This window comes from Phacochoerus africanus, chromosome X (assembly GCF_016906955.1).
Source record: "Phacochoerus africanus isolate WHEZ1 chromosome X, ROS_Pafr_v1, whole genome shotgun sequence".
NCBI classification, from domain to species: Eukaryota; Metazoa; Chordata; class Mammalia; order Artiodactyla; family Suidae; genus Phacochoerus; species Phacochoerus africanus.
The window spans coordinates 56,602,163-56,619,007 of NC_062560.1; the positions used below are offsets into that span (position 1 = coordinate 56,602,163).

The 16,845-nt window shown below is 37.2% G+C and overlaps 1 protein-coding gene across 3 annotated transcripts in view; it reads left to right on the plus strand.

Moving 5' to 3' along the window:
* Positions 1 to 14,557, plus strand: part of HEPH (hephaestin) — a 125,528-nt gene extending 110,971 nt beyond the window's left edge. For 2 of the 3 annotated variants that reach the window (XM_047765482.1, XM_047765485.1), the window contains exons 16-21: positions 2,108 to 2,214; positions 3,333 to 3,558; positions 6,251 to 6,390; positions 7,223 to 7,385; positions 10,385 to 10,429; positions 12,162 to 14,557. In XM_047765482.1, the coding sequence (XP_047621438.1) occupies positions 2,108 to 2,214; positions 3,333 to 3,558; positions 6,251 to 6,390; positions 7,223 to 7,385; positions 10,385 to 10,429; positions 12,162 to 12,391 (911 nt within the window). In that variant the 3' untranslated portion in view covers positions 12,392 to 14,557. The remainder of the gene's footprint in view (positions 1 to 2,107; positions 2,215 to 3,332; positions 3,559 to 6,250; positions 6,391 to 7,222; positions 7,386 to 10,384; positions 10,430 to 12,161) is intronic. The other variant, XM_047765484.1, reaches the window with a different exon arrangement.
* Positions 14,558 to 16,845: the final 2,288 nt, after the last annotated feature.

Consider the following 16,845-nt stretch of genomic DNA (forward strand, 5'->3'; position numbering starts at 1 on the left):
TCTGGAAAATGCAGTTTTGATGGCTCAGGGAGGGCACAGGAGGGCAGTAGTTACTTATAGGTGGGAGGGCAAGGAGTGTCAGTGGCTCCATCTCAGAAGGATGCAGTAGTGTCCTTCTAGGGAATTGGAGTGGTGGCAATTCCATCTTTGGTGTTACACGTCAACAGTGAGTCCTTGTAGAGCTGGAGGAAGAGCAATTGTGGTTCCTTGGAGGAAGGACATATTTGTCATAGCTCCTTGGATAGGGGCAGGGTCATGGCTCCTTCTTGGGGGGAAGGGAAATGGAGGTTTCCTCTTTTCCTCTTGGGAGTTGAGGTGATGGCATATCCTTCTTGAGCTGCAGAGGAGTTATAGAGTCTTCTTGGCTTGGGGCAGAATAGTGGTGATTCCTTTTTGTAGAGGTTGAAGAGAGGCATGGACTCCAGTCACCATCAAGAAAGAATTCATGATGGTAAAGGCCGCTGGCAACCTCCCACTGTTCTTTTCCTCCATGAGGGTCCTATCTTGATGCCTAGCTATACCAGAATAGAGTGATTAAGGTAAGATAATTCCTATATTTATTTGGCCATCTTCAGTTATTTTGCTCTGATGTGTTGATACACATTCTTCCTTGTATTCTGGAGGTCTCTCAGAACTACTTAATGGATATAAAATTTTTTATTCCCTGTTTTGGTTGTTATTGTGGGGGGAAATGCATATTTGGACTTCCTTAGTCTGCCATCTTGCTAACGTCAGTCCTGTATAATCTGATTCATATAAAATACTCAGAATGGGAAAACTATACAAATGTAAAAATAGATTAATGGTTTCCCAGGGTTTTGGTTTGAGGGTGGAGTAGAGAATGATGGCTAAAAAATGCATGGATCTTTTTATGGTAATGATTTCTTTAAAATTATTGTGTTGATGATTACAAAATTCTGCAAATATAATGAAAACCACTGAATTGTTCACATTACATCTGAGAATTGTAGAGTTTGCTAATTACATTTCAATATCAGTAAAGTTGTTATGAAATTAATATGGCATCACTTGGAAGATGGATTTGAGGGGGCAAGACTTAGAGAAGCATGTTGGGAAGTTTTGTAATAGTCGAGTATTCAAAAATCAGGGTCTAAACAAGGGCAGAAATATTGGGAATTGAAAGAAAGAGACTGTGGTCATAAAATGTATTGTAGAAGTACAATTGGTAAGATTTTCCATACGATTGGATGTTGAGAGCATGAGGGTAGGGAGAAAAAGAACACTAAAGTTTATCGAATCTGAGTAACTAGGAGGGTTTCAATGTCATCACTAAACACTGGAAGCACAGATTGATTAACAGCATTCTTTTTTCAAAGGAGACAGGTGAGTTTAAAACAATTTTAATTTTTGATGTGTTGTCAGGACAATCTTCAAAAGATGTTCAGTATCTTTAAATTACAATGTTTATTAGCTTCAGTTATATAGCGTAGTGATTCAGTATTTTGCAGATTAGTCTCCATTATGTGATATTATAAAATAATTGTTATACTTCCCTGTGCTGTACACTTAAATTTGTTGCTTATCTATTTTATATGTAGTACTTTGTTTCTGTTAATACCACAAATAAATAAATTAAATAAATAAATAAAGAAAATTAAATGATGTTCAGTATGTAATTGAAACTTTCGATTGGAGCTTAATGACAGGGAATGTCTAGCTAAATATTTAAGCATCATCAATACCCATAGATCATAACTGACATCAGAAAAGCAGCTGAAATCTTCCAGGAGAGAGTATGAAAAATGAGAAGAGGACTAGAGAGGGGTTATTGAAGAAACTACTCCATAGAGAAGTCAGCAGCAGGAAAAAGAGACCAAAATAGAGCCAAAGAAAGAAGGACATTATAAGCAGAGAGAAGAGTAGCAGAGTTGCCTTACTAGAGGACTGGGCCTGAATCTTTAAAGATAGGGACAGTAGAAGAGAGGCTGTAGGTGTTCCAGAAAGGAGAAGAATAAAGGCACAAAAATAAAATTAAGAGTATTATGGGAATAATGCAGAAATATTTTAAACATTGTGAGACTCACCCACAACGGCCTGGAGATATTTCTGTTCTGGTCCAATTGGAAACTCCTATTCCATTTTCTAGGTGAGGTTCTCACTTACCAATGGAATATCCCAGAGCGATCTGGCCCAGGGCCCAATGATTCTGCTTGTGTTTCCTGGATCTATTATTCTGCAGTGGATCCCATTAAGGTAAGGGCAATATTGATTTTCTGGATGTGAGCCTCAGAAATGGGCAGACTGCCTAGGAAAAGAAGCTATTAAACAGATTCAGTAAGAAGCCTAGACTTGAAGCCCAGGATTTGGGGGAAATTCCTCAAATGCTGGGCTTATTTTAATATATAGAAGGAGAGATGAATGGAATAGGTAGCACCATATATTCATTTTGAGGATTTTCTTCCTTGTTTCTTCTTCTTGGATCATATAAAACAACATGTTATGATTTAAGAAACCTAGAATTAGTTGTCAAGAAATTGGGGTTCTAGCTGAAATTTGGTTTTGTCTTTCCTTTGGAATGAATTTATACAAGTCATTTTGTCTGTTTTATCATCTGGAAAGTGAGTTTATCTATGTAGCTACCCATACACAACCAGCTGTCAACAATCTTTTGTTGAGACCCTCCTACATTTTAGACACTTTAACTGGTGCTATGGATGATACAAAGGTAAGATACAGTTCCCATCTTCAAAGAATATGACATAATTTTTAGAGATAGATGAATATAAAATAATATTGAGATTAAAGATATTAAATATAAGTGTATATATATATATATATATATATATATATAATATATTTTAAATATAGCATAGTATTAGTAGTTCCTTAAAACTATATGATAGAAAGTACTATGGGGCTCCATGAGAAAGTGATTACTTCTGCTTGGAGGAGAGGATGAATGAGAGGGAGACTAGAGAAGGTAACATAATGGTAAGCACCTATACCATGAGCCTTGATATCTGAATAGCATTATGACATAAGATAAGGGCTATGATAGAGGGGCAGACATTACAGGAAGAGGAAACAACCTGAGAAATGTACTGGGTTGTGAAACTGCTTCATGGGTTTGTAGATAAATGAATAGTCCAGCTGAACTAAATCTTAGATGAGATAGCATGTCTTACCTGTGCCCCAAGATATTTCTGAGGATGAATTTAATAAATACAGTTGAGATGCTTATAAATGCAAGATATTATGATGAACTGCTGAGGTCTCAGTGAGCTTGAATGTCAATATAGCTCACTGTAGAGCACTACCACTCAGGAACAAATCCATCTCTTTCACTCTCTCCTCCTGCCTCCTATCCCCAGGACATGTATAGTGGCCTGGTAGGACCCTTGACCATCTGCCGAAAGGGCATCCTGAAGCCCCATGGAGGACGACGTGACATGGACCGAGAATTTGCCTTGTTATTTTTGATTTTTGATGAGAACCAGTCTTGGTATCTGGAGGAGAATGTGGAAACTTATGGGCCCCAGGAGCCAGGCCGTGTTAACCCACAGGATGAGACTTTCTTGGAGAGCAATAAAATGCATGGTCTGTAGAAAAGAACCTATCCTTATTCCAAAGAAGTCCCTACTGGTTGCATAGGGGTATTTGATAGGCCCATCACTATCTAAGGGATCATAATTCCTGAAAGTATAGGAATATGAAATGGGGACAAATTAGAAGAACTGTCTCCTACTGCATTTTATATTTTATACATAAAAGAGATAATGCGATCCAAATTAGATCAGGTGCCCAAAAGCAGGAAGCTGACTCTGTGAAGTTGTTGTGGGGACATTAGCATATTTTGACATATTAGAGAAGGCAAGATGGTTATTAATGACTGTCAATGTACCTGGTACCCTGGCTGATTGAGGCCCCTCCACTTAAAAATCCTGAGTTTAGTTTTTCAATATTGTCTTCTTTCCTTACCACTCTAGATCTGAGATATGCTTCCTCAATAAATTCTAATGTAGGCAGATGAAGGGAAGATTGCCTTTTAGTCTTGTTTTAAAACAAAGGCTTAATTTAGAGATGACTGGATGGGTGAAAGAGCCTCAGAGTACAGCATACTGGATTCATATCATATACAAATAAGAGCTTTTTGATGCTCAAATAGATTTTGGAGAGAAATTGTGCATTGGAGCCTTCCTTTGATCTATAGACTTGTCTATCTTTAAAAAAATATAAAACCCAGGATACAATCTCAAATAAGAGGTAGAATTTAAGTGCAGAAAAATGTATGAGGTTATTTCTCACTATCCCTTCTAGTCCAATATTTCTTTGATTTGAGGGAAAATTGCAGCTTTGATAGTTCCTCTACTGGAACTCAAAAGTAGTATCTCATTGTCACTCAGATTCTAGCTGTTTCCTCTTCATGGTGATTTGAGTAATTCATATTGGAATAGATGAGTCACAAATTTTACAATGTGAATTTTTTAGTTCCTTTCACATCATAGAAATAAATTTCCCAAGACTAAAAGTGAATGAGGAAACAGATCTTGCTAGTGCAGGGGTTTGGCTAATGCTCATTTCCATCTATTAGTTTATATGTTTATTCATCAAAATTCTTCATGTATCTATCTACTTATCTATGAAGTATTTGTTTGAACACTCTCCGATTGCCAGCACTGGAAATAAAAATATAAATAATGTTTGGGTCTGAGGGCAAATAAATAATATCCATCCCCGCCATTCCATATTCCTAAACTAGTTGAGGAAGAGAAAAAGATGCTTAAAATCAAATGTGAACTTACCAAGAAGGCTAGTTGACAAACTGAATTTAGCATTGCAATGAAATGGGCTTGCTTATGGGCTCCTACAATGGATAGATTTTCCATCTTGTCATTGACATAGAGGGACAACAATAATCCTCCTCCTTTGCAGGGGCAAAATCTTCCCCACAATTGAATAATAATCCAAGAGAGAAGATTTAGAGGTGTTGAATTGAGCATAGTTAGTTCCTTTTCTCAAATACAAAATTTGGACGGAGTAAAAACAGAGACAGGCTATAAATATTCCATCCATTATTTCCCCTTGTGGAATGTAGAGTGGACATTATTTCCCCTCTTTGATAACATGAAAAGTGGGGGGAATGTATCATGGCGTAGTCTTGTCAGTGTTAATTAAAATGGCAATGAGTGGTTAGTTTTCTTTAAAGCATAGAATGTGGCCTGGGAAGAGGCAGATGATGAGTCTCATGCATTAATATCATTATTAATTCCAAAAGTGTGACAATTATTTTTTTAACATTTATTGTGGAGTTCCCATCATGACTCAGTGGTTAACAAACCTGACTAGCATTCCTGGGGATCTGGGTTCAATCCCTGCCCTCACTCAGTGGGTTAAGGATCCAGCGTTGCTGCAAGCTGTGGTGTAGTTCGCAGACACAGTTTGGATCCTGCATTGCTGTGGCTGTGGTGTAGGCTTTCAGCTACAGCTCCAATTGGACTGCTAGACTGTGAACCACCATATGCCATGGGTGCAGCCCTAAAAAGAAAAAAATATTGTAAGCTCAGGTGTCTTTTGGGTATTCTGAAGAATACAAGGAAATTATAGTACTATAGTTTATAATTCATTTATTGCTTATTATAAACCTAGTTGGGGATATGAAATTATGAAAATTAAAAAATAGGTAAATATAGAAGGCAGTTTATTGTGAGTTCCAAAAGGGTGGTACAGAGAGGACTGGAGCAGTTCAGATATGGGAGAGGATGCAGGGAATTGAGAGGTACTGAAAGGAGGTAGATCAGGGAATATTAGAAGAGATAAAGTTATGACTTTGAAAATATGAATAAAAGGAAGAAGAATTTCTGAGAGGAACAATCAGAAACATGAATAAGTACACAAAGAATATGAATATGGAGTCATATGGGAGGATGGTGAAAAATCACTCTAATTAAACGTGTAGGATAGTTGTAGATGGGTCTGGGAAGGTATTTGGGAGATATATTTTGAAGGAAATTGTTGGCTGAGCTTAGGAGTCACAGTCTTGATTGATCTTTTGGTCAGAATGGAGCTATTAAAGTATTTTAAGCAGCAGAATGAGAATGATATGGTCATATTAGTTACTTAGGAAGATCACGCTTATAACATCAGTGTGGAAGATAGACTTGAGGGAGATGAATAGAGAAGAGAGAAGTTAGGAGGCTTTCTATCATCAGAGGTGATAGGGATTAGCTCTATGGAAGTGACAATGGGAAGTCAAAATGAGAGATATAAAATAATATTTCTTCTTTTACAGCCATTAATGGAAAGCTCTATGCCAACCTCAGGGGTCTTACCATGCACCAAGGAGATCGGGTGGCCTGGTACATGCTGGCCATGGGCCAAGATATTGACCTACACACTGTCCATTTCCATGCAGAAAGCTTTCTCTATCGGGTGAGCTGGAAAGAGGGCAGAGTCCCTCAGTGGTGACTAGATGAGTGCTTCGATATCCATTAAGGAAGAAGAGAATAACAAGGAAGAAAATAATAATCAGTTAAAATATAGGTCTTGTGTGTAGAATATTGAGCAGGGGATTCTAGACTGGCTTTGTATCCCAGAGTCAGTCATTTCCCTGTAGGCTTTAGATTACCCCTTTGATATAGAAGAAATAAGTGGCTCATTTATGAGATAAGGAGATTGAAGGAATAAATGTAATTGGGTTTCAATTGGGGTCTTGAGACCCAGTGAACAGACATCCTAAGAGCAAAAAATTTCATAGTGTCTCACAATATCTGTAAAGTCCTTAATCCATTTCTGAACTTCAATTCAGGAGCTATATAGAACAACATGTAGGTCTTGAAGAAGATTTAGACTTAGAAAAATGAGTCAGAGTAGTAAGCATTAATGTAGACTAAAGGACATAGAAGGTCTGATAAAGGCAGTGGCATGGAGGAGAAACCAAATTAGTTTTGCTCCTAAAGGAAAATTTGGATCCTTCCCAGGGGCCAAGGTTTTTAACCCCGCTAAATAGTATGGATAAAAGGTGTAACAGCTTTTACTTTGGGACACAAGAAAAAAGTAGGAGGGGAGAATCTCCTCTATTGAGTCAGTTTGTGTAGGTGGGTTCACAGAGATGAATAAGTTGGAATCTTCAAGATCCTGTCTGGTCTATGAATCTTGGAGTTCCATGTTCCTGATGTGGATATCCAAATCTTCAAGTTCATATAAGTGCCAGATAATTTCTATACCCTATAATTTCTCCACTTACCCCCAATCTCTCTTGCAGAGTGGAGAGAGCTACCGGGCAGATGTGGTGGATCTGTTCCCAGGGACATTTGAGGTTGTGGAGATGGTGGCCAGCAACCCTGGGACATGGCTGCTGCACTGCCATGTTACTGACCATGTACATGCTGGCATGGAGACCCTGTTTACAGTCTTGTCCCAAAGAGGTAAGACCTAACTATTCAAGACAAGGCTATCTTCCAGCACTGTATTTAGCCTATAAGAACCAGATAATACCAAGAAGCCTCTTGCACCTATCCTTCTGATCCCAAGAAGAACCAGGACTTAATGACTGGCCCCTAGATATTATCCCAACAAATATTTCCCAGTTCTTATTCCTCTGCTCCTGTCACCTCCTAATTTCTTTGACACCTATTAAGCTCACATGGATTGATTGATGCTTAGTGTAGATTTGCTTCATTTGAATACATTTAAGTTGTATATAATTTTATTATTTTAGAGTTTATTAAAAGCAATATTTCAAGGAATATTGCTAATGAATTCTTTCTTTAAAAAAAGGAGAAATATAATTCTAACAGTCACCACTTAATTGGTTTCTGTAGTGAGGATCGTGAAAGGCAGTTCTTTCTGTCTTTAAACAACAGTGTCTAAGTCTGGATAGAGATATTGGCATTTAATTACAGCCTCTCACAGACAGCTTTTCCCTTATATTTGCTATATGGAGAAAGAATAGCCAGGGCAGTTTCTTTACCAATCAATGTTTTTCACCAAGAATATAGAAGTATAGGCTGTATTGTATTGTGTGTCTTCGAGCCATTAAAGTATTGTGTCTCACTTCTTAAGTCTCTTGACCTAAATCCAGGAATCCAAGGAGGTTTTTTTTTTCTTTTTTATTCTGTGCTTTTTTAAAAAACATAAATCACAGTGTTTTGAAAATTTGTGGTATTAAGGAATGTATTCTGAGACGCCCAGCCATTGGCACTCTATCAGCAGGAATAGAAAGTGGGAAAATATCTTTGGGTATTCAAACAGGAGTAACAAATAAGCGTAGAAAATATGACTCTGCTATTTACCCCCAAAGAGGGAGACAAATGATTGAATATTATGATTTACTATATCTTCAAAAAGCTATGTCCTCTAGTAACCCATATTGCTGAAATGTGTCTTCCTGTTACTACTCTAGTGCTATCCTCTACCTATCAGACAGGCACACATAATTCTTTGTTGTCAATTCTTAAAACCAAAAGTCAAGTGGCGATTGATGTGTGTCAAGTGGTTACTGATGCTATAGATCCAAAGCAATGGGTTGTCTCCATGTGTAATATGGGTCATCTCAAATATGGAACATCTGATAGATAAGAGACTGCATCAATACATACTATCGAGAAACTTATATGAATAAGGATAGCTCATATCTCTCTATAACAATGAGCCAAATCTTAAATATTATCTATTTGTTTATCCTCTATGTGATCTAATTTGATATTGTTCCAGCCACATATGAGCCAACAGGCCAATCAGAGGGAAGTTGAAGACAGATAAGGAATAAAAGACAAATTGTTGGAAAAAGTTCATGATGAAGAAGCAGGGGTTGAAAGCCAGAAGCTACAACAAGAGATTAGAGGTCATTTTTTTTTCAACTAAAAGAACAGAGAAAACAGAAAGGGATCAATGTTTATATTTGGGTGAAAATATTGAGAAAAAGGTAAAATATTTCTGTCAGATTGTTTCATCTGTTATGGAGGAGAAAGAGTCATCTACTGAAAGTGAAAGATAAATGAATAAGGGGCTTGAGGAGAGTCTGAAAAGTTTTGAAATAGCTGCTCTGGGAGATGGGAAAGTTACACTGAGTGATGGAAAATTAATTAATTATTACCAAGCAGCATTGAGGACTTAAAGTTGGAAACAAAGAATATTGATATTTACAATTGTGTGATATTTCTCAACAAGCATTCACATGCCAGAAGAAAATATTTAAAAAGTATAGTTATTGCGGTTTCATCAAATGATTATATCATTCCTGGTAAGTTAGTATCTGAAGTGATAGACATTTGAGTCTAGTCTGACCAGGAATGGAAGAAAACACAGGCTGAAGCTGGTGAGTTGGGAAAAAGTGGAAGAGTTCAGGAACTAAAGGTCATTGTGATAGGCAAATAACAGGTGAAATGGTATAAATAGCATAAAAACAAATGTTAGAAGGCTTTTGTGAGATTTTACCTTTCTGATATACAGAAATTCTGAGTAATGAGTCTAATGTGACCATAGGAGTGTTTGATAAGAGTTGAAGTACATATGAAATTCTTTGGAGTGGGAGTTCCCATTGTGGCTCAGTGGAAATGAATCTGACTAGCATCTATGAGGATGCAGGTTCAACCCTGGCCTCACTCAGTGAGTTAAGGAACTGGAATTGCTGTGACTGTGGTGTAGGCTGACAGCTGCAGCTCCAATTTGACCCCTAGCCCGAAAATCTCCATATGCCTTGGGTGTGGCCCTAAAAAAAATAAATAAAAAATTTAAAAAGCAATTTGTTGGAGTTAAGAGGTCCAATATCTGTGAGACTTGAGTGTTTGACAGGTCAACACCCACACATCCATGATGGGAACTGAGGAAGAGAAAGACTGAGCCACCTATGAAAGACTTCCATGAATGAAGAGAACTGCTGGGTAATAGGGACGAGTGGTTTTGGTTTTTGTAGCTAAATAATATGATCCTCAAAAGAGATACATCATTGCAAAAAATGGGGGATAATAAATAATCTTAAAACAATGTAAAAGAAGCATAGTCCTCAGAGAAGTGCTCAGCCTCATTAAAGCAATAAGAGGAAGAAGTATTCTAAGAAGAGATTGAGTATGTATGGATGTAGGTTTGACAAAAAGCAGGGGCTTCCTGAAGGAAGGCTGGAAAAGGGTTACAAAGAGAGCAATAAGGAGGATAGAGAAAATGCCAATCAATGTGCAAATATTGCCAGAGGGGTGACATATTTTGGACCACAAACCTATGTTCTTGCTCATATTTTGTGTTACAGCTCAAACTCAAATCCGCATTCCAATATTAACATTGATCCAAAGACAGTAATTCCAATCACCTTTATTTTGCTTACTATACCACAGAGAGTTTCCTCCAACCAATACTAACCTTCCACAACAAGCCTGTGGAGAAGTAGTTAGAAAAAGAAGACTAACCTCTTTTTATTTTTTCCCTCCAGAACACATAAGCACTACTACCATCATCAGTGAAGAGACTGGAAAAGGTAGGGTGAATGATACAGAGTCTCAGTAGTTATATCTGTTGTGCATTTGGGGAAAGGTGCAGTGCCTCTAGAGGATGGGTTTCACTGGACTGAAAGGTGGACCACAGTACCTTCACACAGCATTCTGAGATTTATTTAAGACTTCAGAAGCCAGGAATCTAAGGTTAAGCTTCGAGTTGAACTTCCCTCAGCAAGTTTATTTTTTCTGCTCATCATGCCCAACCTTCTAAATTGAGGAAAATAGCTTCATCCCCAGTTGCATCCTGCTATCTTTTCCTCCCACCTAATGTGTGAGAGGGAAGAAAATTCAAGGTCTTGCTGAGTTGTGCATGAAGGAGCTGTAGCACAGACATGAATTCCCCATATGGACAGTGAAAAACTAAGACAAATACCATTCACTCTGCACCAGCTAATTTTATTCTTTCATCTGTGGAATACTAAATAGTTGACTCTTTGGAACAAGCCATTTCTGCATTTCAAGAAAATAGAAATTCTTGTCCTATTCAGGTAAGTTCAAATAGTGCTTTCACTCTCCACCCCATTTGTATATGGGTGGAGAAAGACTCAGAAAATTATAAGAGGCTAGAATGGATGTTAGAGATCATCAGTTTAGTCTGGAGGATTTTCAGTTCTTTTTGAAAAAAGCCTAATGATCTGCCTAAGTATCTTATAAAGTGTCAAGCAGGGAACTAGGGAATGTACGGATGGGTTGGGGAATGGTAAGGTGAGGCTGGGAGAGTGGACTGCTATACATATATGTGTAAGAATTTGTATGTATACACACAGATATATTTGTGCATATATACATATTTTGTGCATAGAGTTGTATATAACATTTGTACATATTAGTAGGTACATACATATATACATCCTCATAAGCTGATTAGTCTGAGCTTTACTCCATAGGTTAATTGGAGATCTTCAAAAGTTTGTATGTCAGGAACTAAGAAAATCAGATATCTCACCTAGAAAGATCAATGTGACATCAGTGTTATCATGACCTAAAGATAAGAGAGACCAGACATCACAGTGACGGGCTCTTGTTATGGTCCAATGGTCAATGTGAGTATTGATAAGATAGATGATTAAGTCAAACTGCTTTCAGGAGTTTCTACATGCTTTTCCTCATTTTACCCTCTGGAACTATAAAAACCAAATCCATTAATTTTTTTCTCCATCACAGGCCTTTATGTATTTAAAGAAGTAGGTCAAGGCCATTCTAACTCTGAGTCTTAGCTTTTTCCATGGGGGGATTGGAGCCTCACTGCTTCCTAAGGATTTTCTCAGCAAAGATATTTTGTTTCACTGATTCTCTGTACCCTCTGAATTTGTCATCACTGGCTGATCATTCAAGAGATAAGGACTGTTCCTCTCTTCTCTTTGGATATGCTTATTTCTGCTCTTCTATGAGGTGACTATAAAAGATGCCTTTTTTTAGGGCCGCACCCATGGCATATGGAATTTTCCAGGCTGGGGTCAAATCAGAGCTACAGCTGCTGGCCTACACCATAGCCACTGCAATACAGGATCTGAGCCACTCCTGAGACCTATACCACAGCTCACGGCAATGCCGGCGGATCCCTGACCCACTGAGCAAGGCCAGGGATGGACCCCACATCCTCATGGATACTAGCTGGATTCTTTTCTAATGTGCCAAAATGGGAACTCCCAAAGATGCTTTTTAGAGTATTCTCCATCCCAGGGTTCCCATTTTCCTCTTGTTCCATTTCAGCAGCAATCCCCAGAGATGTTGGAGAAGGCAAAGTGAGGATGCTGGGCATGCAGATTCCTGTAAAGGACATTGAGGTGCTGACTTCTGTCTTGATTGCCATTGGTGTCATTCTCCTGCTCATTGCTTTTGCTCTTGGTGGTGTGGTGTGGTACCAGCATCGGCAGAGAAAACTACGGCGCAACAGGAGGTCTATCCTGGATGACAGCTTCAAGCTTCTCTCTCTAAAGTAAATGGATCCTGGAACTGCACATCTGGAATGTACTCACAGCAGGCCATGGACAAGCAGCTGACCTCACTGTCAAAGGGGTATGGGTGGTAGAGACGCAGAAGAAGGGATCAAACTCATCTAAGTATTTTTTTTTCATTTATTTATTTACATGGAAATAATATGCTTTCTTTTTCTTTAGTTTCTTTGCTCCACTTGGGCACCTGGGACTGTGAGTCCCTTGGTATCCTACATCACAAATTTCAACAGCTGTATTACTCACCCACTGACACTTGGAAGGTCTGGAAATTTCTAAAAACTGATTCTTCTCACAAGGTAGATACCAAGGATAAGCCTCATTGATTAGGTTTCTACTGCTTTCAGGGACCTAGGCAAGTTCATTCTGAACTGAAGCTAAGTTAACTGTGATAATAAATCCACATCTAAACTAAGGACTAAGATAATAGGCATGATGAGAAATGAGTGGGGTAAAATTTGAAGATCCAAATTGTATTTTTATTCTTCTTGGCAGTAGACTATTTCAGAGAAGTTTGTGGATGGAATATTATTGCCATTAGCAACTACAACCTCTGGAGACAAAAGCTCCTTAGGAAACCAAATATTCCAAGTTCCTGGCACAGTTGCAGTCAAGGGAATGTTGAGTGTCCTGTCCATGTTCTAGTCAGAAAATTCTATACATTAAAGTGCTTGTTAGAAAAGTGAACATTGTGATTTTAATTGTCTCTGTGGCCTCTGGGAGGTTGTGACTGTGACTGAAAGAGCACTCAATGAGGCTGGTGGGGGGGGGCTAGAATTGGGCTTAAAATGTGTCTGCTTATCCTTTGTGGACTCTGAAGTTTTACATTTTTAAAATGGAAAAGCTTTATCAGAGGAAGCATCAAAATCAGAGTGGCAAGTAGCATCTTTTAGTCCATAAGTGTCAAAAGTATTCTCAATCCTAAGAAAAGTTGCCAGAGGGAAAAGGACCGAGATTGGACTCTAACTTTTCCACTGCACACACAGATATAATGGGATCTTCTGGAAGTGGGGGGTATGAGAGGTTAACTTGCAATTTTGGGGGCATCTTTATAGGACAGAGTCTTTCCCTCTGGCAATTTAAAGGAACATTCTTTTGTCATTAAAAATTCAAACCTCTCTAAAACCTTGGTTAGAGAGCACAGACAGGAGATAGAGTAGAAGTGGGATAAAATGGCCCACTCTCACTAGGAGATAGAGTAGAGGTGGGATAAAATGGCCCACTCTCGCTACAGTAGCCATAATACCATTTTGCATGGCAAGTGGAGAAGAGAAGCATCAGGGATAGAGAAGATAATAACTGAAATGCTTTACACTTTGAATCTAACACCTGATTGCATTTGACTTACCTTAGTTCTATCAGGATGCTACTTTGTTTTATGTTTTAGTAAACAAATGATCAGAAAGAGTAAGTGAATTTGCCCCAAGCCATTCAGCTACAAATTGAGCAAGGATTCAAGTTTTCATTTATTTGACTTTAAATATCTGTTTCATCCTTTTATATCATGAAAAATCCACTAATCTCAATCATTTGTACTCATATTGAATCTAATTTTCCAGTTCCTGTCTCTCTAGCAAATCTCTCTGCCTAATTAGCAACCACTTATAGATTAAGTATAGAAACCCAGAAGGCTAATTATCTGTTGCTAAATAATGTTGAAGGTTGGAGGGTAAAACACAGACCAGAGCCTATAATTTATCTTGGTTTACTGTGGTCAGTGTCTTTGTGGAGAGCTTTACTGGAAATCTCAGAAACATAGCAGGGGATTGGAGGTGGGAAAAGATTTGGATTTCTAGTGATAAAATCAAATCCGAGTATTTAATCCATTGTATAATCAATGCACTTAACAGCAGAACTCTGTTGGTATATTGTTAATGTGAAGGTTATGTGCACTCTGGGAACTCCAGGCAATTGTCACATGCAGCTAGAAGGTTGTTAGCTTGGTCAAAGTCAGGACTCTGAGATAAGAAGTAGGTTGGATGAGGGTACATTTCTCTGTACGTAATCTTCAGAACAAGAACAAGAAAAGTTTTCCTACTCTTAGCACTATCATTCAGCATAGTCCTACAGATCCTAAGAATTACTAGGCAATAAAAATAAATGCAAGATTTCCCCATTTTAAAGGAAGATATAAAATTGTCCCTTTTTTCAGATGTCACGATCTTATATATAAAAATGCCATAAAGACTTTACCAAAAAAAACTAGAATTAAAATATATTTAGTACAGTTACAGAATACAAAATCAACATTGAAAAATCAGTTGTATACCTATACACAAACAATAAGCTATGTGAAAAAAAAGAAAATGATTCCATTTATAATAGCATCAAAAACAATAAAAACCATAGGAATATTTTTCTCTTTTTTCCTTTTATCTTTTAAAATTTTTTAAATTTTTATATTTAAAATGTTATACTCCATTTACAATTATTACAAAATATTGCCTATATTCTTTATGTTGTACAATATATCCTTGTAGCCTATCATATACCCAATAGTTTATAACTCCCACCCCTACCACATTTATGTTGCTCCTCCCCCACTGTCCCCACTGGTAACCACTAGTTATTCTCTGTACCTGTGAGTCTGCCTTTTTAAAATTTTTGGTTATATTCAATAGTTTATTATAAAGTTTTTGATTCCACATGTTAGTGATATCATACAGTATTTGCTTTTCTCTGTCTGACATATTTCACTTTGCGTAATGCCCATCAAATCCATCCATGTTCCTGCAAATGGCAAATTTTCAGTTTTGTGTGACTGAGTAGTATAATACATCTTCTTTATAAATTTATCTTTGATGAACACAAGCTGTTTCCATATCTTGGCAATTGTAAATAGTGATGAACATGGGTTGCTTCCATATCTTGGCAATTAGAAATTATGCTGAATAAACACTGGAGAGCATATATCTTTTTGAATTAGTGACATTTTTTTGGATATATACCCAGGAGTGAAATTGGGGGGTCAACTACTTTTAGTTTTATTGAGAAACATCTATACTGATTTCCACAGTGGCTGCACCAATTTACATTCCCACCAACAAAATACGAGAGGTCCCATTTTCTCCGCATCCTCACCAACATTTCTTATTTGAGTTCTTTTTGATTATAGCAATTCTCATGGTTGTAAGGTGATATCCCTTTGTGGTTTTGATTTGCATTTGCCTGATGATTAGAAATGTTGAGCAGCTTTTCACGTACCTGTTGGCAATCTGCATTTCCTCTTTGAAAAGATGTATATGCAGTTCTTCAGCCCATTTTAAATCAAGTTGTATGATTTTTTTGTTGTTGTTTCTGCTGTGTTTATGAGCTGTTTATATGTGTTGGATATTAATCCCTTAGTGGTCATCTCATTCGCAAAGGTTTTCTCCTATTCAGTAGGTCGTCTTTTTTGTTTCATGTTATCCTTTGCTGTGCAAACACTTATAAATTTAATTTGGGTTCATTTGTTTATTTTTGCTTTTGTTAACTTTAGAGAAGTAGCCAAAAATATTGCTGGAATTTGTGTAAAAAATGTCTACCTATGGCTTCCTCTAGGATCTTTCTAGAATCCGGTCTTACAGTTTATAGCCTTAAACTGTTTTGAGCTTATTTTTTTATATAGTGTTAGATAATGATTTAATTTCATTCCTTTGCAAGTAATTGTCCTGTTTTCCTAGCACCACTTTTTTATATCCAAATTTTATTTAGATAACTTAATATCCATGTATTTATCTTTTAAAACTTATTTTTTAATTATTTATATATTTCATTAAAGTATACTTGATTAAAAATGTTATGCCATTTCTGCTGTACAGCAAAGTGACTGAATCATTCATATATACATATATATATTGTGTGTGTGTGTATGTATATATATATATATATATATATATATATATATATATATATATTCTTTTAAAAAATATTTTTCCATCATGGTCTATCCCAGGGCATTGTGCTATACAATGGGAACTTATTATTTATCCATTCAAAATGTAATAATTTGATGGAAACAACCTAAATATCCATTGACAAATGATAGGTTAAGAAGATGTGGTATATATACACAACGGAATACTACTCAGCAACAAAAAATAACAAAATAATGCCATTTGTAGCAATCTGGATGGAACTAGAGACTCTCATACTAAGTCTGGAAGAGAAAGACAAATACCATATGATATCACTTATGTCTGGAATCTAGTATATGGTGCAAATGAAACTTTCCACAGAAAAGAAAATCATGAACTTAGAAAATAGACTTGTGGTTGCCAGGGGGGAGGGGGAGGGAGTGTGGTGATTTGGGAACTTGGAGTTAATAGATGCGAATTATTGCCTTTGGAATGGATAAGAAATGAGGTCCTGCTGTGTAGCACTGGGAACTATGTCTAGGCACTTATGATGGAGCATGATAATGTGAGAAAAAAGAATGTATACATGTATGTGTAACTGGGTCA